Genomic DNA, 22798 nt, shown 5'->3' on the forward strand with positions numbered 1-22798 from the left:
GAAAATTGATCCCACCCACAATGTGTACGGTACAAAGCCGGCGCAAGAGCCTTAGCCCACTCTTCTGCAAAATTCAGCGCATGCTCTTTCCAGACCGTGTGCGCGAAACTAGGGAGGATTACCTCTTCCCCTCTCGGAGCCACGAGCACAAAAGGTGGGGGCCAGTCAGCCTCCGCTAACAAAATGTCATAGGTAGTTGCAAGATTTTCCCAAAATATCCCTTTTATGGTACGCTGTATGTCACCTTCAATTAAAAGGACTATTTCATAAAGTCTATCAGGGGGAGCCACTCTAGTACCAGCTGTCTCCACAACAACAAATTGGTCAGTCGCTGTCACTTGCAGTAGTGGACGCAGGGCCACTCGCACTATGGTAATCTCCTCCGCGCTGTCCAACAATGTCAGCGCCCATGTCAGATTACGAAGCTGCGTTCTCACTATCTGTGGCATATCTCGCTGTTAAAGCGGCAACTTTCTTTTTCTGAAACTGGGGTCTTTTCGGTGTCGAATAGTCCTGCTTGCCTTTACTGTCCTTGGGGCGGGCCTGGTTGCATCCCTGCTGGACACCCCGACCTCTGTCGTCTTCTCCACTACCGGTCGATGAGATCGATGAGTCCTGAAAAGAACGAGGAGAGCGTTGTTCAGAAACCTGAAAACGATAGGTGATTTTATCGTCGCGCGATCGCGCAAGTCATAAACACGTTCTGTAGACGCAGGCACTGAAGATGCAGGACGTGACTCCTGTTTCTGCTGTTGTTGTTTACCCTGTTTTTTATTTTTTGGGCAATTTTGCTTTTTTAGCCTTGGGCTGTTCGTCTGTTTCTGACTTTGGCTCTTGGGGTTGCTTTTTCTCTTTAACAGAGAAAGGCTTGACACCTAAACTATTGCGGCCCACGGTTCTATAAGCCGCCACAATAATTCTCGGTAACTGTTGGGGTTTATTGGGAACCGCCAGCAAAGGATTAGACACCTGAAAGCTTACTGCATCTCCCTTGACATTAGCAAGTACGAGATCAGAAACGACGTCAAAACAGCCGCGTAGGCGCCTACCCAATTCAACCGCTGCCTCAGGTCCGTGCTCATCTTGAACACGTTTAATGACCGAGGGAAGGACAGTGATTGATGGGGTGCTGAAGCACCTCGTATACACTGCTGCAAAAATCTTACCCCAAGACTCAGAGTCACCAGCTTCAGGGATGTATGTATGTATGTATGTATGTATAAATAATTTTATAACACGCTCTGTTACCTGGGAGTATCCTGGCGCGATGGGAAAGAACAGAGGGGAAACAAACAAGAATCAGCTTATGTCACACTCCTAAAAAGATGGGTTTTCAGATTTCTCTTGAACTGCGCTACACACTGAGTGGAGCGCAAGTGAAGGGGAAGGGGCTTCCAGGCTCGGGCTGCCACTACTGCAATGGACTGGCCTCCTAGTCTGGTTCGCTTAAAGCGAGGGAGGGTCATTTTAAACAAAGAGGAAGATCTAAGAGCTCTTGTGGGAGCATAGAGAGTAAATCTCTTCTTCAGATAGGAAGGTCCTTGGTCATGGCTGGCTCTAAATGAGAGCCCTAGGGATTTGAAAAGGATACGTTGTGGCACTGGCAGCCAATGAAGGCTAGACATATGAGAGCGAACGCTCTTCCATCTCGGATCAAGTCTTTAGGCATACTAATTGTTATAATCCTGTGTTTTTCACTAGGAGTCGTGTTAGGAAAATATTGCTTACAGCTGCTCCAACTTCTCGGCAAGCCAGAAAGAAAAGTCATCCTTATTCTGGGGGCGCTTGCCCATCACTGCATTTACCATCACTGGGCTCAACTTAATTCCGCTCTGTCCGGCTGGAAGCGCCACAACACCTGGGGCCCCGCTCGGGAGATTGCGGGTAATGTACTGTACTAACGACTTAATAACGCTAACTGCGACTGTATGTAGTCATCTTATATCTGCAAGGGGGCACGCTCCTGCTTGATAATGCGGTGTAAATCCAGCCAAAACAGGCCAAGTAGCGCCTGGAATGGACAAAGGACCTAGTCTCGGAGTCAATAAAGTGTGGGGTGGGGCGCCATTAAACCAAACTCGGTGCTGCCAAGCATTAATCGGAACTTCCTGTGTCCTTTACGGAACATATTCCTGTGGCACGGCAGTGGGAGTGTACGCATTGAACACATTAATATTTGCGTTCACTGCTGAGAAGGTCACCCATGAGTAGAAAATCTCAAAAGGGTAAGCCACTTCCGCCCACACAACCAGAAGGCGGTACAACAAGAACCTCCGTAGTACTACTGGGTAGTAATTCAAAAGGAAACCGTTTGAATAGATTCAAGCTTGAAAACACCTATGTAATTATAGGTAGGTTTGTCCGACACCACTGTCTTCCGGAAACAATAGCAAAGGGGGTTAAGGACTGAATGAAGTACTAATCAAGTGTCATGTAATAAGACCACCAACGATTGGGCGCCATGTCGCAGGGATTCTGCTCGTACACAGAACTGTGCATAGAGGATTGGAACCTCAGTGAATCAGGGTGTGCCAAAATTCACCTTAGTATCCAAAATCTCCTACCAGACTAGCAATCAGTGTCTCATTAGTTCTTTCACACCCCCAATGATTAGACAACCCAGAACATGAACTTAGAACACCTCAGGTCACTTGGAACACATGAACACTCTTTTGTTATACTAACAAACCAGTCCAGAACGAGGAGTCAATGAGGACACGTGCAAGTTTGAAATATTTATTTCGAATGCCGTGTTCTCAGGTGCAGTATCTTAGTTAATACAAGCAAACATATTATAAGCAACAAGGTTATCAGCGTAGTTACTATTCCATAAAATACAAAGGGAGAAAGCATGTTAAAATGCTAAAGGAAAGAAGGCTAAAGTACACCTAAGTCTTACCCTCCCTTGCTAGTATATTATATTATATCTAGGGCTCTTTGGGTTTTAGCAGGGTGACCCCATACCTCTGGTCTTAGTAGAAAGGGATCACATCATCTTCTACACCAACTCTCTGCATGCGAATATTCATCTAGTGTGTGTTCATGCTCTGCGCAGTGCATTATTAAACGCGCCAAAAGTCAGTGTTGGCCACAGCTCTATATGTGTTATGTCTAGGACGTGCGCTGATCAGACAAACAACAACCACTGTGTTGAAATAACCTTGAAGGCCTCGGCACTCACTGTACAGACATAGCTTACCAAGCAAAGCTGATACTACAGGAAAACATATTATTCTCGGATAAAGCATAATAGTCTACTAGGCTCAAAGCACTAATAGCAATATATACCGTATGCAGAAGCAGCAGAAAGGAAAGATGGCGTTTAAACTTCTAATAAGCTCATGCTAACTTAACACAGTGTGAAGGCAAAGCCTATCTCCATGACAGAAGGGCTTGGCTTCTATAAGTGCTCAGTGTTCCACTCCAGTAGCATGTCACCAGCATGGATGGGAGGTGGCTGGCTGAGAGTTTACCTGCCAAGAACACCACATCTGGACGACATAAAACATCATATTTAAAATAAATTTGGTTTCCTACCCAAATTAAATGGAGTTACACAAATATCCGGAATCATATTTCGTTGCAGTAGAACAGAGTTCTGTTTCGATTCAAAAAATGGTGGGGCTAATTTACAAGTACCTCGTGTCGCCCGTACATCACTTTTTCCCATGTTAACCTTTTCGATGCATCGGACGCCCCATGGCCATCGGACGTCATGGTGGGCATGTGTGTCGGACGGCCGGGGATCATCCGCTCTGCACACGCGTCGGATTCAGCCGCACCCCGGCTGAATGTCCGCCATGGTGAAAATGCAAAAAGTGACGTACTGGACGTGCAAGGGGCTTGTAAATTAGCCGCTCAGTGGTTAGCGACAGGCAGGTGCAGTCTATGCGGTTAACATCCCCGACAGTTCGGTAACAACATATTCTCTGACATTTGCCTAAACATATCCATATGGAGACGCTTGCACTCCAACAATTATGGGATGGCTGGGGGAGTAAGCCTAGGAGGAGAGACTGCAGTGTAGTGATGCTCTGGTGGGCGTATGCAACCTCTCCAGCCCAGCATCCTAGGCTATCGGATCTACCTTACAGACTTCCACCACAGCCAGAACATTCTGACGCCCTACACATCTGCCTCTTCTGGGCTGTCAGGCATTTGAGAGTTCCTCTACAATCATGGACTTCAGACCTGCCTCGTCTGGAGCTGGATGTCAGCCATCTTGTAAAGGACTTCCTACTGTAAGCCGGCTGTGGCTAGCGACCAATAGAACCGAACCCACATCCACCGTCCACCAACCGGTGTGCTCTTCTTCAGGTCCTCCGGAGCTCAGAGGTTACTTGTATGTGTTGGTACTTAATAGAAAGCAGGTTAAAGTGAGAGGCAGGAGATGAAGGATGGACTCAGATACAATTACCAGACTAAATGTGGTGTTGTCAAAGAAGGGAATCATCTGATGTGTAGCTAGTATTGTGCTAAGCTGTGTAGGGTCCAAGCCACTGTCAGTTGAGCTGGAGCCCCCCAAGCCATGCCTCATCTAACTGGCTCCACAGTAAATATCCCTTTATTCCTACTCTGAGGCGGTCTTCATCTTTGTGGCACCAGCTACAACACCTAGAGAGTCTAGATGAAAAAATAATGCAACATCTTGAAAGAATAACACTGAAAGTACACGCACTACTAACTTCACACACAAGTAGAAATTGCCCATTTTTTATTTCTTCCATTTTCCCCCTTATCATTGTAACCAAAATGCATTTTCACGTTTTGATTTCAAACTTTTGTAAGTAATGCCACTCCAGGTCTTTACAGGGTCTTTACAGGGGCAGTGAGGCTCTGAGGTCACCTGCATCAATCCTGCTCCCATGCTTCCGTCACACGACTTCTCGTGGGAGAGGGAGACAAAGAGAAGTGACAGATGGAGCAAGAGAAATAAACAGAAAAGGAGTGGGAACTGATCGCAATGTTGACAAACTGAAATAACGCGTGGTTGCCTCATGCCACCCACGCCGTGGAAACAATAATAGGCCATACCTGGGATGAAGTGTGGCAATCATGGGATACACATGAAGGAAGCCATGTGAGGCTGGTTTGTCACATGCTGTGGAGTCATGGGGAAGAAATGTGTCACAGGCCCTTTTCAAACCACAGCCTTCAAAACATCTGCGCCTTTCTCCAGTAATTAAATCACAAAGTAAATAAATCCATTAATGCAGACATAACCACATTACCCCTCATTTTCTGTTGACCCTAGCCCGACACAAACGTATACTCAAATCGTGAATACGTCCTTCACCCAAGGTATGGTCTTCTGGGCTCCCACACAAGCCATGACGTCACCTCGCTGACTATAAAGGTGAAAATAAACAAGAAGAACATGGCGGCCACCATCCTATCTCCCCCCTCTATCACAAAATGAACAGAGGTAACTCCACTGCGAAGCAAGCAGCAAACTTTACAGCCACTAAACAGATACCATTCCACGTAGGGGAGCAGAGATGACACTTCTTGTCAACAGACATGACAATAAAACATTGTTTTATTAAGGTGAGTCAATCCTTGAGTTGTCACCACCAACACCCCTCCCAAGAAGAAGCACTTGGCCTTTCCTTACGAAAGAAAACCGCAAACCTAGCTGAGCCAGAGCCTCACAGACCCAATAACTTCCCTCTTCTCTTAAAATGATAAGATTTGTGTTGGGCAGCTAAAATGTGGTGGAACCATTGAGCCATGGCAGACACGGCTCATAGGGCCTCTGTGGTAGAGTGGATCTTATAAATGGTCTGAAGTGAGGAGATGCCCATGGCGGCTTCATCCCACCTGTTCCCGGCCTCCCAGCATGCAGCGGTAGGTCAGCGGTGGTGACCGCTAGAGGCATACACAGCAACCGGGGGCCATTTTGCAGAAAATAGAAGATGGTGTCACCACCATGAGTTGATGAATGGATTAGCAAACTTCAATTTGCTGTCAAGATAATCAAGTTTGCCGGAAATAACAAAATAGTTTGATGAAGAAATATGTATTTTGCTGCCATTTTGTTTCTCTTGCTGAATATTTATTACATACTCAATTTAATTCAAAACAGCTTTATTCGGTGATAACAAGACAAGCACCATAAAAGCATACAAACACCTATATATCAAGAAAAGAAAAATACAATCTGATTAATATTCGTATGCAATAATTAAAAAAAATATATATATATATACAGGCTTGAACTACGTAAGGAGAATGTACGATAAAATGACAAATCCGATTATCCAAAGTTTTATAAAAAGACGATCAGCTACAAATTCATACAGTAATTCTATACAAACTCCTTCGCCCAGCGGCCTCAAAGCTCAACGCTGAAAACACAACCTACTGGGAAACACAGATAGGCTGGAAACCCACAGAACAAGAAATGGAGACCATGGGGTCATCCCCTGATATCACCAGTACTAGCTCAAACAAAATTCTGGCTGCGGCACCAAGCGTACTGGACTCCGGTTCGCTTAGCGAAACTAGGCCTAAAGGAGAACAGCCACTGCTGGAACTGTAACAGCGAAACAGGGGACCTAGCCCACCTAATCTTCTACTGCAGCAAGGTCAAGAAATTTTGGGATAAAGTGTTCGACTTTACTAACAAGACCCTAGGCTGCAACCTGAAACAAGAGTTCGGCACTTTAACCACAGCACACTTCAACACCGACATTACCTCACAGCAAGACAGAAAGCTTCTCGACTTCCTCCTGACTAGTGCAACAAAGACAGTACTAGCCAAGTGGAAAGACACCACCAAGGCCTCTTTCAAGAGGTGGCTAAATTGGGTAACATTCTTAAGAGGAGCTGACAACACTGCATTAATACACACACCTTGAAGAAAATCTAACAGAGAGATGTGGTCATCATTAGATAATATTCCTAGACCCGTACAAACCACCCTAGACAGCTAAATTAGTGATAACCATCCACAGGGCTAGACAGCCGATCCTCAACCAGCCGCCAAACATTTATATGTTATATGTATATGTTATATGTTATATGTTTAAAACTAGGTTTAGGGCGAAGAAAAGGGGCCATTTGCAACCAAGTCAAAAGGACGACTAGCCTAACAGGACATTTAACCAGCCATCCAATAGCCATATACAAAACGCTTCTACACAATTTATGTATCCCACATGGATCAGCGAATTGCTCTAATTGCTTTAAATGTTGCATGTTTTATTTGTATCCTGTTAAGAAAAAAACCAATAAAAATATATTAAAAAAAAAAAAGAAGTTAATCATCTTCTTTTTCATACAGCAAAGCATCCAACAGTGCATAGTCTTTTCTTTTTCTAAGTGATTGTTGTATGAAACGGATTGCAGAGCTAATAAATTTCATTGTATCCATGCTGCATATAAAATTAAACGCGTTCTTATAGTTAAAAAGCATATTTTTCAAAAAGAGCGGTTTCAATACAGTTGAGGCACACACAGCAACCTGGGGCCATTTTGCAGAAAATAGAAGATGGTGTCACCACCATGAGTTATGAATGGATTAGTCAACTTCAATTTGCTCTCAAGATAATCAAGTTTGCCGGAAATAACAAAATAGTTTGATGAAGAAATATGTCTTTTGCTGCCATTTTGTTTCTTCTTGCTGAATCTTTATTACATACTCATAGAGGTATGTCCGTCAGATAAGTGTGTTAATGCGTGTGATTACTTTTCTATATTGTCTGCCTTGAAAACTAACTACATTCCCTATTAAAAACATAGAATATGATTCAGACGTGCCTGGTCAGTGTAGAGCAGTGAAACTGACTTAAGGGGCTCCTACTGGGGCGTGCAGAATACGCCAGCTGTGCATGATGTCGCAAACCAAGGTGGACACCCCAATAAACACAATGGGAACAGAGAGGGATCCCTTCCAGCAGCTTACCTTGGGGTAGTAGATATAGCAGACCTCTCCCAAGTCCTTTCCGGTGACGACACCCAGGCGCACGGCCAGCCGCTGGCACAGGAGCCCCAGGACTGTGGACCAGAGCAGAACCCAAACAAGCTGTGGAAAAGAGGGGCAGAGGAGGTGACTGAGAGTGGACACATATGTCAGGTCAGGTCAAATTTCCTATCACTCAATCTCACTCTTTGCCCTCCTTCATATTACATAGTATTATAGAGTGCAAGTCGATTCTTCAGTCTCTTTTGATGCTATCAGACTGACATGTGATTTAAAAAAAAGTTAACTTTTATCAGGTCTTTAAAACTTCTAAATATTGTAAGTGAGGACATCATAGGAAATGACATTAGATGATCATTAACATTTGATGCACAGGAAATTGCGTCAAAAGGCCTCTGATACTGACTAGATTGACAGGTGACTATTTTGAACTACAAGGTGACATGACAGCTAAACAAGCAAACACTACCTGTCTGGCCATTGTCGATCCCAGCCGCACTTAAAAAATGGCTACACGCAGAGGCGCTTCCTGATGATGTTTGGGCTTACTCCGCACCTCATGAAGTCTAGATGCACTTAGCTCTTGCTGACACCGTTCACTCAACACCTGATGTGGAAAAAGACTCACTCACTCTCTGTGATGCTAAGGCTCACTCACCGGTTCATAATGACCAGACGCACTCACCTGCTGCCGAAGTCCAAACTCCCTGTTACCCTCACGCGGCCCAGATCCAGTCAATGTTTCATGTAGCTGAACTCTTGATCAAGTTCTGGCGTACTGAAGTTTTGATGACTTCTCCAACCCTCCACCACTTAATAATGTTCAAACTCACTCCGATCTTAATGAATCCCACACTGATTGAGCTCTCGATAATGCCCAGACTCACACGTCACATTTCATCCGCTCTTGACGAAGTTGAGACCCACTAAGCAGATCAAGTAGCTTAACCCCACTGAGCTCTTAATTTTACGCATAGACTCACTGAGCATTTTACTAACCCAGATTTAATCCTCAGACTCACTGAGCTCTTCATAATATCCAGATATATGTACCCAGACTCACCGAGCTCTTCATAATGCCCAGATACATGTACCCAGACTCACCGAGCTCTTCATAATGCCCAGATATATGTACCCAGACTCACCGAGCTCTTCATAATGCCCAGATATATGTACCCAGACTCACCGAGCTCTTCATAATGCCTAGATATATGTACCCAGACTCACCGAGCTCTTCATAATGCCCAGATATATGTACCCAGACTCACCAAGCTCTTCATAATGCCCAGATATATGTACCCAGACTCACCGACCTCTTCACAATGTCCAGATATATGTACCCAGACTCACCAAGCTCTTCATAATGTCCAGATATATGTACCCAGACTCACCAAGCTCTTCACAATGTCCAGATATATGTACCCAGACTCACCAAGCTCTTCAAAATGCCCAGATATATGTACCCAGACTCACCGAGCTCTTCACAATGTCCAGATATATGTACCCAGACTCACCGAGCTCTTCACAATGCCCAGATATATGTACCCAGACTCACTGAGCTCTTCATAATGCCCAGATATATGTACCCAGACTCACCGACCTCTTCACAATGTCCAGATATATGTACCCAGACTCACCGAGCTCTTCATAATGTCCAGATATATGTACCCAGACTCACCAAGCTCTTCACAATGTCCAGATATATGTACCCAGACTCACCGAGCTCTTCATAATGTCCAGATATATGTACCCAGACTCACTGAGCTCTTCATAATGTCAAGATATATGTACCCAGACTCACCGAGCTCTTCTTAATGTCCAGATATATTTACCCAGACAAACCGAGCTCTTCACAATGTCCAGATATATGTACCCAGACTCACCGAGCTCTTCATAATGCCCAGATATATGTACCCAGACTCACCGAGCTCTTCATAATGTCCAGATATATGTACCCAGACTCACCGAGCTCTTCATAATGTCAAGATATATGTACCCAGACTCACCGAGCTCTTCATATTGTCCAGATATATGAAGCCCAGACTCACTGAGCTCTTCACAATGCCCAGATATATGTACCCAGACTCACCGAGCTCTTCATAATGTCCAGATATATGTACCCAGACTCACCCAGCTCTTCATAATGTCCAGATATATGTACCCAGACTCACCGAGCTCTTCACAATGTCCAGATATATGTACCCAGACTCACCGAGCTCTTCATAATGTCAAGATATATGTACCCAGACTCACCGAGCTCTTCATAATGTCCATATATATGTACCCAGACTCACCGAGCTCTTCACAATGTCCAGATATATGTACCCAGACTCACCGAGCTCTTCATAATGTCCAGATATATGTACCCAGACTCACCGAGCTCTTCACAATGTCCAGATATATGTACCCAGACTCACCGAGCTCTTCATAATATCAAGATATATGTACCCAGACTCACCGAGCTCTTCATAATGTCCAGATATATGAAGCCCAGACTCACTGAGCTCTTCACAATGCCCAGATATATGTACCCAGACTCACCGAGCTATTCATAATATCAAGATATATGTACCCAGACTCACCGAGCTCTTCATAATGTCCAGATATATGAAGCCCAGACTCACTGAGCTCTTCACAATGCCCAGATATATGTATCCAGACTCACCGAGCTCTTCAAAATGCCCAGATATATGAAGCCCAGACTCACTGAGCTCTTCACAATGCCCAGATATATGTACCCAGACTCACCGAGCTCTTCATATTGTCCAGATATATGAAGCCCAGACTCACTGAGCTCTTCACAATGCCCAGATATATGTATCCAGACTCACCGAGCTCTTCAAAATGCCCAGATATATGAAGCCCAGACTCACTGAGCTCTTCACAATGCCCAGATATATGTACCCAGACTCACCAAGCTCTTCATAATATCAAGATATATGTACCCAGACTCACCGAGCTCTTCACAATGTCCAGATATATGAAGCCCAGACTCACTGAGCTCTTCACAATGCCCAGATATATGAAGCCCAGACTCACTGAGCTCTTCAAAATGCCCAGATATATGTACCCAGACTCACAGAGCTCTTCAAAATGCCCAGATATATGTACCCAGACTCACCGAGCTCTTCATAATGTCAAGATATATGTACCTAGTCTCTTGTTGCCCAGCCCATTTGTTGGAGGTTTTTCATGCACTTGATCTTATAAAACTGCAATCCCTTCTTAAGGGACTTAAATCGGGTTCACCAACAGATGTTGCCCCTCCCAAAATCCTGCAGGAATTTTCTGAAGTAGTGACCCCAGTATTATTAGATTGTATCAATTCTTCTCTTGAATCAGCCATTGTGCCTCAACAGTGGAAACAGGCCAGAGTTAGGGCTTTGCTTAAAAAAACCTAGCCTGGATCCAGAGAATTGGAGTAACTATCGGCCTATTTCCCTGCTTCCTGGTATTAGTAAGATCGCAGAGAAATTTGTAAATTCGATCTTGTCTGCACATCTGGAAGACAATAAATATCTTCACGACTCCCAAACTGGCTTTAGACCTAGGCAAGGAACTGAGACAGCTATATTGGCTGCATCAGAAGAAATAAAAAGAACCGTGGATGCTGGAGGCTGCGCTGCCCTTATTTTATTGGACCTCAGCGCAGCCTTCGACACGGTGAACCATCATTTAATGATACAAAGATTGAGGGAAGTGGGAGTAACAGGGCTAGCCCTTAAATGGTTTCAATCTTTTCTCCAAGATCGCTCCTACAGGGTATTCGAAGGAGAATCTGTATCGGAGCCTATCTTGCTGAACTGTGGGGTTCCCTAAGGATCCTCCCTTAGACCCACTATGTTCAACATTCATATGAGTTCAATGGCTGAGAAATTAATTCCGTTTGGAGTTCAGGTGGTCTCATATGCAGATGATACCCAATTGGTGGTATCTCTAAATCATGGTAGTCTGCCCAACCCTGATCTTCTGGCCTGTCTTCAGGTAGTTTTTGAGTGGATGAACAGTTCGTTCTTGAAGCTCAATGGCTCCAAGACGGAGCTTAGGTTTTTTTGGTAAATCAGCCCCAGCCAACATTGATCTCCTATGGCCTATCTGTCTGGGAACCCCTCCGATCCCCAAGAAGCATGTTAAAAGCTTGGGAGTCTGGATCGATACCAACCTTGACTTCAAAGAAAAGTCATGCAGAGTAGCAGGAAGCTGCTTCGGACTGCTCAGGAAATTCAGGAAAATTCTTTCATTGCTTCCTTTTGGGGCAAAACGCATACTGATGCAGGCAATAGTGCTCGCGCGACTTGATTACGCGAACGCATTATACTTGGGTGCTCCAACGGCCACTATTAAGAGACTGCAGACAGTGCAGAACTGTGCAGCTCGCTTACTGCTGAATGTTCCTAAACGATCTTCTGCCAAACCTGCTCTGGCCAAATTACATTGGCTCCCTGTACAGCAGAGAGTGCAATTTAAGGCCGTCTGCATTATACACAAATCAGTTGGGGGAAATGGTCCCCCTCAGCTGAGGTCCTGGAACCAATGGTACACTCCTAACAGGAATCTGAGATCTAGTAGCAAGGGTCTCTTGCCTGTGCCTAGAATTAAGCATGCGAGGACTGGAGGTCGTCTGTTCTCGTTTAATGGACCCAGATTGTGGAATACTATTCACTTCATATACAGCGTGAGTCTGATCACCTCAAGTTTCGTAAGCTTCTAAAAACGTTTCTTTTCTAGCTGATTTATGTTGTATTAGGGTGCTTAGCGCTGGGATGCCTCCGGGTAACTACGTGCTTTAAAAATGCTACTCAATAACAATAACAAACGAGCTCTTCAAAATGCCCAGATATATGTACCCAGACTCACCGAGCTCTTCACAATGCCCAGATATATGTACCCAGACTCACCGAGCTCTTCAAAATGCCCAGATATATGTACCCAGACTCACCGAGCTCTTCACAATGCCCAGATATATGTACCCAGACTCACCGAGCTCTTCAAAATGCCCAGATATATGTACCTAGACTCACCGAGCTCTTCACAATGTCCAGATATATGTACCCAGACTCATCGAGCTCTTCAAAATGCCCAGATACATGTACCCAGACTCACCAAGCTCTTCACAATGTCCAGATATATGTACCCAGACTCACCAAGCTCTTCACAATGTCCAGATATATGTACCCAGACTCACCGAGCTCTTCACAATGTCCAGATATATGTACCCAGACTCACCGAGCTCTTCACAATGTCCAGATATATGTACCCAGACTCACCAAGCTCTTCACAATGTCCAGATATATGTACCCAGACTCACCGAGCTCTTCACAATGTCCAGATATATGTACCCAGACTCACCGAGCTCTTCACAATGTCCAGATATATGTACCCAGACTCACCGTGCTCTTCACAATGTCCAGATATATGTACCCAGACTCACCGAGATCTTCATAATGTCCAGACATATGTACCCAGACTCACCGAACTCTTCACAATGTCCAGATATATGTACCCAGACTCACTGAGCTCTTCACAATGCCCAGATATATGTACCCAGACTCACCAAGCTCTTCACAATGCCCAGATATATGTACCCAGACTCACCAAGCTCTTCACAATGCCCAGATATATGTACCCAGACTCACGAGCTCTTCATAATGTCTAGATATATGTACCCAGACTCACCGAGCTCGTCACAATGTCCAGATATATGTACCCAGACTCACTGAGCTCTTGATAATGGCCAGATATATGTACCCAAAAGGCACTGGGCTCTTGCTAGATGCAAGTCCCAGGAACAATCAGCTCTTGAAGAAGCATTATCTATCCAATTTAAGAATCTTACTCTAGTCCAAGTGTGGTAGTGGAAGCTTCCTTCAGTCCTAGTGGAGTAGAACCCCTCCCCCACCCTCGCACAGTACCGCTGGCATACCTTAAACCCGGCGATGGCCCCGCTCTGCAGGTCGGACTCTATGTTCCCGGGATCCAGGTAGGCGATGCTCATCAGGAAGCCGGGTCCGGTGAAGGCCCAAAGTTTTCGGAAGCTGAAACCAGGCTGTGACAACAAGAGGAAACAGGAGGACCACAGATGGTGAGATGCCACTACCACAACAGCAGTTTCATAGGGGGGCGGACTGATGGGTTGAGCGAGAGAACGGCCCACTGGACAAAATAGGAGGATGGTTCAGTGTGGTTGTGAAGAGTAGCATAAGATAAATCTTTGTATTTGTTTGTATACTTCATAAAACTTACTACACCACTTTGTCATGAGTTATCAAAATATTATGCAATACACAATGTTGTGATATAATACAATGTCTGCCCTATTCCTCTCAAACTGAACTTTCAATTGTGAGTATATGGTTATTGACTAATCCTTAGGGTGAGGCAGTACAAGCATGTATTAGGTCATTTAAGGCAGGGTGGTACCATGGAATCGACCCCTTTCCTTTGCCAATATCGCAGAGTGGCACTACGGACTGCGGCCGGCCCCGTCCAATCTCTGTTCTTAAATCTGTACAGTGTCTGGAGGTCTGCTCCCTCTCCCAGGTCTCCAGCTCTACAACGTCAGCCATTCCGAGGGACTGGCATCATTATTTAATTAATTCTGCTCCTATAATGTTAATAACGCAGAATTTCCGAGTGCGCTAGCGGGTAGCCATTGTGCTTCATGCCAGATTGACTGCCAGGAGCCGCTGGCACCAACCTCTCCACCCAACGGAGACCCAACAACAGAAAGACCTATGAGAAGGAGCCATGACCTACTGTTGTCCTGTGACCTAGAGATTATCTCTATGCCTTTGATGGCAATTATTCTAATAGTAGTCCTGCATAAACCACATATGTGCTCATGACGTCATCTGGTTGTCAATGTCTGGTTCTCCTAACTCCCTTTTTTTTCTCTTCACTTCCTTTTCTAGTGAGATGCCTTCATGATTCTTTAGGTTTCCGTGTTTCATCCTGGCAGGATCAGCCAGTGTCTTCCTGCAGCCCACCTTATCTCTTGAAAGAGTAGTCACTTTCTGTCTCATTCTGATTCTGGGAAACCTTCTGGACTCTGGTTGCAGGCTGGATTACTGACACACTATAATGTTTGGTTTACCAACATATTTTTCTATTTTTTAATTATATGCAGTGCTTTATGTCACTGCTGGGTTAATTATGGGGTGCATATGTTCAATTACATGACAGCTTTTCGTGGGCTATTTAAACTCATTTCTATAAATAAGGGTCTTCCGCCGATTACTGGCTTTTAGTGATAGTCCCTCCTTTGCAGGCACTATTTGTAGCCATTTCTCAGTGTTAAGCACCAAGGGGCAGATTATCAAGAACCGCGTTAAAAATTATTGCTGGTTTAGAGGCAGAAAACTACCACTAAAGCGGCGATAATGGGCTTGATAATATGCCCTTGAGAATTCCAATAGAAGTCCATGTTCTGGTGTGAACATGGGCTTCTATTGGAATTCTCCAGGGCATATTATCAAGCCCATTATCGCCGCTTTAGCGGCAGTTTTCTGCCCGGCGATAATTTTAACGCCGTCCTTGACAATATGCCCCTTACTTGTTCTAGAAGATTAATTCACCTGCTAATTATATTTTTGCTTCTATTCCAGCTTCATTATATCAACATTTTTCAGGAACTGGTTTACTGCTTTTAATCGGATATCTATGTTTGTAACTATTGTTACCCTTTGTAGAGTGACTTGTTATTTTTTTAGGTCTGCCTCGCTCAACAGCACAGACGTCTGCGAGACATGTTGTTACGTATTCCTAAAATTATACACAGAGTGGGCTATGGCGCTACCCCGGGAGAGGATTCTCTCTCGACTCACAACATTGTGTACTTGGTGGATCAGTCCGCCTTCAACGGAATGCTTGCATTGCAATGCATGAGGGACTATTTTAAATTCCATAATGTATTTGATTCATTAAAACTTAAAAACAATCTCATAGATACATTGCATACAAATAGCTATTTTTGTATACTGATTGTACCATGACACTGTTTTCTATGTTTTACTCATGACACAGAATGCAAGCCAGACCTAATGGCTTTGCCAATGATTGTTGAGGAAGGTGTTTTTTCTCTATAAATTAATAAGTGAGTAAACCGATGACAATGTTTTGAGTTACAGTTTTGATGCAATGTTACTAAAGCATAACCCCTTGCCTGCGGGGCTGATTCCCCCGCCGTGCTGGGGGTGGGGTGGGGCGCACACAGCGTCCGGTGCTCGTGATGAGCTCAGCTTGTCAAGCAGCACTGTGGCGCTGTGCTCGTGACGAGCTGAGCTTGTCACGGCCACACCCGTTTCCGTAGAACGCTCAGCACAGCGAGGTAATTAGCCCCGCGTGCAAGCGTTGCAGCCAGTATGATAATGAAATAATCTTGAGGTGTTGTTAAAAAGGGATAAAGCTTTATTAATACTTTATGACTATGTTAATGGTATTTAATTAATGTAGACTTTTGATATGTTTCTGAGCTATTAGTGAAATGCTGATGACATACTACAAAAATGCCATTTGAATAATCAATTAATATTATTGAGCAATTGATTGTATTATAACGATATATCTCGAAGGTGATCTATGTTATTAACAATGTGGTAGTGACAGTTTATGGGGATGTCCTTGGGTAATTTATAAGAGGTTCTCAATATCCTAAAGTTCTTGATGCTTTATCATGCATTTGTGGTCGAACTGAGGTACCTTTGGTTCGGAGTAACACAGCCCAGACCCGGGTAGATAGCGTATGTAGTGTATGCAGGGTATGTATGTAGCGTATATAGGTTAAATGGAACACACAGGTTGTCGCTCACCATCCCTGGATCCGGAATACTGATCCTCTGGTCCAGGTTGTTCTGGTTCTTGGGCTCATTCTCAGCATCCTCCTGGGGGTCGATGGAGCCATAGCGTGGATTGCGCTTCTTTAAAAGGTCTTAGCATTCGAAGAACCAAAAAGAATATTGAAAAAAGAAAAGATTTGATAGGTTTATAGATTACATGTTCACTTACACCTTACATTTTATGACTAAAGGAAAGATTTGTGGAGAGTTATAACCCATTCAGAGATAACATCATTCAGTGGTATCGTTATATAGACGATGTTTGGCTCCTGTGGCAGGGGAGCCAGGCTCATCTATTGGCGTTCCACGAGTGGCTCAATATGAGACATGGGGATATTAAATTCTCCATTGAGTATAGTAATACTTGCATGACTTTTCTGGATGTCCAAATTAAATGCGACTCTGGTCAACTGAAATCATCCCTGCACAAGAAAACCACCGATAGGAATACCATTTTACACCACAAAAGTGCCCACCCTAGAAACTTGAAAACAAACTTGCCCTATGGGCAGCTATTACGCATAAGGAGAAATTGCTCGGACGTGAACGATTATGAGACACATGCTCATACCTTCTGCAATGAGATGAAACAAAGGGGGTATCCTAAAAAATTATTGAAGCATTCGTTTAAAAGCGCTCGGTTCACCCCCGCGAGTGCTTGCTCCAAGTGAGAAAGAAGCCGGAATTGGACAGACTGGTATGTGTCCCAACGTTCGGGCCCGATACGCACAAACTCAGGCAAGCCGTCCTTAAGAACTGGCACTTACTTGAAAAATTAGAATGCACTTTTCCCCACTCAATGTTTGCTTACAAAAAGAACCAGAACCTTGGGCAGCAGATCATGAGAGCTGACGTCTCGCTGCCCAAAAAGACAAGCATTTACAATGCAATGGTTTTGCCTTTGGAAAAATTAGAGCTATTGGCATTGTAAATGACAATTTGTATTTGTGTTGGTTTTGAAAACAGATAAATAAATGGCATTGTCATTTACATTGCCATTAGCTTAATCTCTGCAGTCACTCTCTACTCTGCGCACTCTCTACTCTGCGCACTCACAACTTCACAATCTGCACATTCTGTTCTTCGCACTCCCAACTTCACAATCTGCACTCGGCGCATTCTGCACTCTGCGCACTCATTACTCTGCGCACTCACAACTTCACAATCTGCACACTCACTACTCTGCGCACTCACAACTTCACAATCTGCACTCAGCGCATTCTGCACTCTGCGCACTCACTACTCTGCACACTCACAACCTGCACTCGGCGCATTCTGCACTCTGCGCACTCACTACTCTGCACACTCACAACTTCACAATCTGCACTCGGCGCATTCTGCACTCTGCACACTCACAACTTCACAATCTGCACTCGGCGCATTCTGCACTCTGCACTCACACTATAATAATCCTTATGTCCTGTAACCAAGGGTTTGTGTGTTTAATACACCCCAGCACTGCCAGTTACCAGCGGTTCAGTGCCCCTTTGGACGCCGCACAACAACGTGAACACAGTGTGCTCCGAGGGCAGGGGCTTGTCCCGGCTGAGAAGGGAGGGGGCATTGAAACTACAAAGAATTGTTGATCCTGTACAAATCCGGGCTGACGTTCTTTACAGAGCCTAAAACGAATCGAGAGCAGCTTTGCGTGTACCTGTGTTAGCCTTTTACATATACTAATAACCGGCATGTTAATAAATAAATACGTGCAACAGCAATAAAGTGAAGACGGTGGGAACCGACAGCGGGGGGGCGGGAATGGGCTCACGGACAGCGGGAGGTGGGCGGGAACGGACAGCGGGACATCACGCAACCCACCCCTGCAAAGGACACTTCCGAAATGGCGAAAACAAAGCTTTAAAACATAAAAAAAACACGCCCACAGCCGCATGACATGGGCAAAAGCCTAAAATTCTCGGGAACGCCCGCGAATCTGCTCCGGCATTGACGGACATATCTCTGTTCCAATGGCTAGCCTCCATTTATGGAGCTAGCCAATGGAACAGAGGGGCAGGACAACGCACACATACTGTAGACATAAGATTTCGCCTGCGCGAAAAGCTGCGCAGTGCGCAGCTTTCGACAGGCGAAACCTAAAAGCGAAAATGGCTGCAATTTACTATTAGGACATGCCACACACATCAGGGCTTGTCCTACCTTATACTTACAATGCACCCTGCCCTTGGGCCTACCATATGGGTGACTGATATGAAGAAAAGGGAAGGTTTAGGGACTGGCAAGTGGGTGCACTTGTCCAGTCAGCATGACAGTACCAGCCTGCACGAAGGCTCTGCAATGGCAGACCTCAGACACATTTTACAAGGCTGCTTCCGTGGGTGGCACAACCAGTGCTGCAAGCCCACCAGCAGCATTTGGATTTACACACCCTGGGCACTCAGCGCACTAGACTGGGGTCTTTCAAGTAAACCAAATAGCCAAACATGGAACCACCGATTAGTACATCAACTTACAATAGGGAGCACTTTCACTGTGGCACTGAATAGCAGTGGCACAGTGCCCAAAGGATCTAATACCAGCAAAAATACATGGGGCAACAACAAAAATGGAAGGAAGACCCAGGCCAATGGTGCCAGGTCTAACAGGGCCTACGTGAAGATTCATGTTTTCAGTTTCTTCCTGAATTCAAGGACTGAGCTAGCAAATTCCGTAAATCGCTCCATAAAATCCATCATAGATTTCTTTAAAGCTCAAACCTGCACAACTCACTCGTGCAGACTTTCCAGGAGGTGGAAAACAAGAGAATATCATGTGAAATTGTAAATGTAACAATTGTTCTTTTTCCATAGAAAGAATATGGTTCCCCAGGGAAAAGCGCTTCACCTACGCCTCTGTTAGAGACAAGCGTCTTCCATTCACCCAAAAAAGTCACCTGTATCTCTCACTAGAGTAACCCTGTGTTAATGCACTGTGTGCAAGCCCACATGCTGAAGAAATCTAAAAATATACAAGCCTACATGTTTGCAAGTATTCGTCTATTTGTGGGGGGTAGGTAGATCATGCTAAAATTATCCAAACCTAGGCTATAACTAATATTCACAACATTGGAAAATCTGTCACCCTAGCTGAATAATGGTGTGATATTTATGAATGGAAAATACCTTTCCCACATCTAAATGCCATGCTGGTTTTAATGTTTTTGAAATATAGCCTGGAGCTAAGGAAGCGAGGGGCAGGGCAGTGTGTGAACTAAAGGGTCAAGAAGCTGCGAGGGCAGTGATTGATCAGAGACAAAAAGGAGCACAGGAGAAGGGGTAGTGTGTGAGGAGAAGGGACAGGGAGCTGTGAGGGCAGTGTGTGAGCAGAAGTGGTTGCGAGTGGAGACAGCATTAAGTCTTCAGATGGGGCCCAGAAGAGAGGCAGTGTATGAACGGGGGCAGTTTGTGAACAGAAATGGCAGAGAGGGCAACGAGTGTTCAGCGATGGCATGCAGCAGAGAAGGCACATAGCGCGAGCTCGACCCGCAGGTATCGGAGAGCATAAGTGACATAACACAAGGTCACCCCCCCCCCCTCCCCCTCTAATTCGATCCTGGCTCCCGCGGCGATAGCTCGGGCCACAACGCCACGTCCTGTACCATACTTCCCGTTTCCTACTGTTAAGTGCCAGAGATGCTCTCTCATTCAAAGTTGCAAGGGCGTCAGCGCGTGCCGCACAAGAGGCATAAGGACAACACAGACACGGCAAGTGTGCTGTTTGTCCGGCCAAACGTCCGCATACAGCAGCACAGAAAGTACACAACACAATTAACAATTCAGAGGAAAGAAATGTCAAATATCAGGATAAAATCGATAAACGAGCGTGAGAGTTACACCGCTGGCATTATTCTAAACCAAATAACAAAAAAAGTGTCGCTAAGAAAGCAGCAACACTTTAGCGCGGGGAGCGATGTGTGAAATAAACAGTTGTGCGCACAACACAAATCATACGTTACTAACTTCATTAAAGCAGCAAACACGCACCGCTGAGCGTAGTGCAAGTTGTGCGTTGTGTGTAGTGAATGATGACAGGCTGAGTCGCTGCAGCTTGTAAGCAGGTGTGTAGTGAATGATGAGAGGCTGAGTCGCTGCAGCTTGTAAGCAGGTGTGTAGTGAATGATGAGAGGCGGAGTCAGTGAGACAGAGAATTATTCATGTAAATTCCTATCCCAATAGACAGGCGCCGTCCTGAATTCCGCTCGAAGGCGTGCAGCTATGGACTAGTGCCTTGAAGTGTCAAGCACACCGCTTGCTTTCAGGTCCAAATAGGATTCTACAACAGCCTAGGACAACAGTCTTCCCTACTACACTCCCTAGCCAGTTTTTAGATCAGGGACCAGGGAGGGTTTTAGCAGAGAGGAGGGTGGACGGGACACACACGCACACATACACTCATTCACACCCATACATTTACACACGTGCACACACACACACATCATTCACAACACTCCTTCCCAAAAATTCAAATATACACGCATGCACCAAACATAAAAAGAATCGATTCGCACTTACCTGCATCTCTCTACCTCGGAAGTCCCAGGAGGGGGAGTCACGGCACGAAGGCCCAGTGTGTTGCCGTCAATCAACCCAGAAACTCGTACAATTGGATAGTAAGACGCTAGTGAAGCTACTGCAGGCACGTCTTTCATTGATATAACAAGCACCACGAGCACAGGGAGGGAGGGTGGCGGGAACGGGCACAGGACAGGGGGGGGGCGGGAAGCGGGAGGGGGGCGGGAATGGACCCGAGCCGAGCTCCAGAAACAAATCCCTTTCACACGGGGAGGGGGGCGGAACGGACACACGGGGAGGGGGGAAGGGGGAGGAGGGGGCGGGAAGGCAAGATTTAACACGCACTCACCAGGGCTTCCTCCGGCGGCCGTGGTCGAAAAACGAAACTCCGCCCACCGCCGAAATAACCCCGCCCACCGCCGCATGACTACACAGAGGGAACGAAATACTCGAAAATCAGGTGCCGGCAATGCCGGACCAGATTCGGGGGCGTTCCCGGCTTTTGGCTGACGTCGCGTGACGTCGCCAAAAGCCCAAAAATTTCGGGAACGCCCCCGAATCTGGTCCGGCATTGACGGACAGGCCCATCGTCCAATGGCTAGGCTCCATTTATGGAGCTAGCCAATAAATGACGGGGCCGTTCCAAACTCCACTACAGTACTCATTAGGTTTTCGCCTGCGCGAAAAAGATGCGCAGAGCGCATCTTTTCGCCAGGCAAAACCTAAAAAATGATTTGCTGGTCGAGTGGAATCTGAAACCAGTTACAGGCCACCACAAATGTGGCAACTGTGCTGCCTGTTCCAGTACCATAGAAGGCAGCGAGTTTTGCCATGCAGGGACTAAATGGAAACATTTTGACATTTCAAATTGTAGGACTAAGAACGTTGTCTATGTGATACAATGTCCATGCGCCATGATATATATTGGCAAAACATGCCAACAAGTCAATCTGCGCATCAGCCAGCATAGGTCAAGGATCAAAAACAGAGTTTTGACAGCTCCTATGGTGGAACACTATGTGGCGAAAAACCACAATGAAAACGATTTCAAGTGGTCAATCTTGTTTCCAATGAAATCATCCAATCATGCGGTAAACGTTGAAAAGGTGCTCCTACAGAAAGAAGCATAGCTGATTTTAAAATTCAACAGTGCACAGGCAGGGCTGAATAGCCTTTCTGAGATAGCGAGACTGTAGAAGGCAATCCCCACCTTCTCTGATAATAATGTGCCCATGAGTTGCCTTGACGTCCTACACAGCCTGTGATCCACGATTTGAATTGCACACCACAGAAAGTGTGCTACCCTCACAAACACTATTAAATAATCCGGCTGCTGCTGGCTCATCAGAGCCCTGCCTGCTTAATTCATTCATAGAAGTACGCTTGAGGAATCATTAAACATACTGCCTTAAATTTGTTGAGGATACAAACCCCAATTCAGACAAACAGATATATCTTACAGAGCACGCGTAGTTAATATTCCCCGACATCATTGCAACAAATGTGTACAATGGTAACAATGGAACACATAC

General features: G+C 45.3%; 1 protein-coding gene across 3 annotated transcripts in view; it reads right to left on the minus strand.

The window, feature by feature from the left end:
• The window catches only part of SLC11A1 (solute carrier family 11 member 1), a 247802-nt gene that overhangs the window by 132117 nt on the left and 92887 nt on the right, over window positions 1-22798 (minus strand). For all 3 annotated transcript variants that reach the window (XM_086954462.1, XM_086954461.1, XM_086954463.1), the window contains exons 2-4: window positions 16732-16850; window positions 13848-13970; window positions 7907-8026 (exon numbers count right to left, since the gene is read on the minus strand). In XM_086954462.1, the coding sequence (XP_086810588.1) occupies window positions 7907-8026; window positions 13848-13970; window positions 16732-16850 (362 nt within the window). The remainder of the gene's footprint in view (window positions 1-7906; window positions 8027-13847; window positions 13971-16731; window positions 16851-22798) is intronic.

Source organism: Lissotriton vulgaris, chromosome 2_1 (genome assembly GCF_964263255.1).
Source record: "Lissotriton vulgaris chromosome 2_1, aLisVul1.2, whole genome shotgun sequence".
NCBI classification, from domain to species: Eukaryota; Metazoa; Chordata; class Amphibia; order Caudata; family Salamandridae; genus Lissotriton; species Lissotriton vulgaris.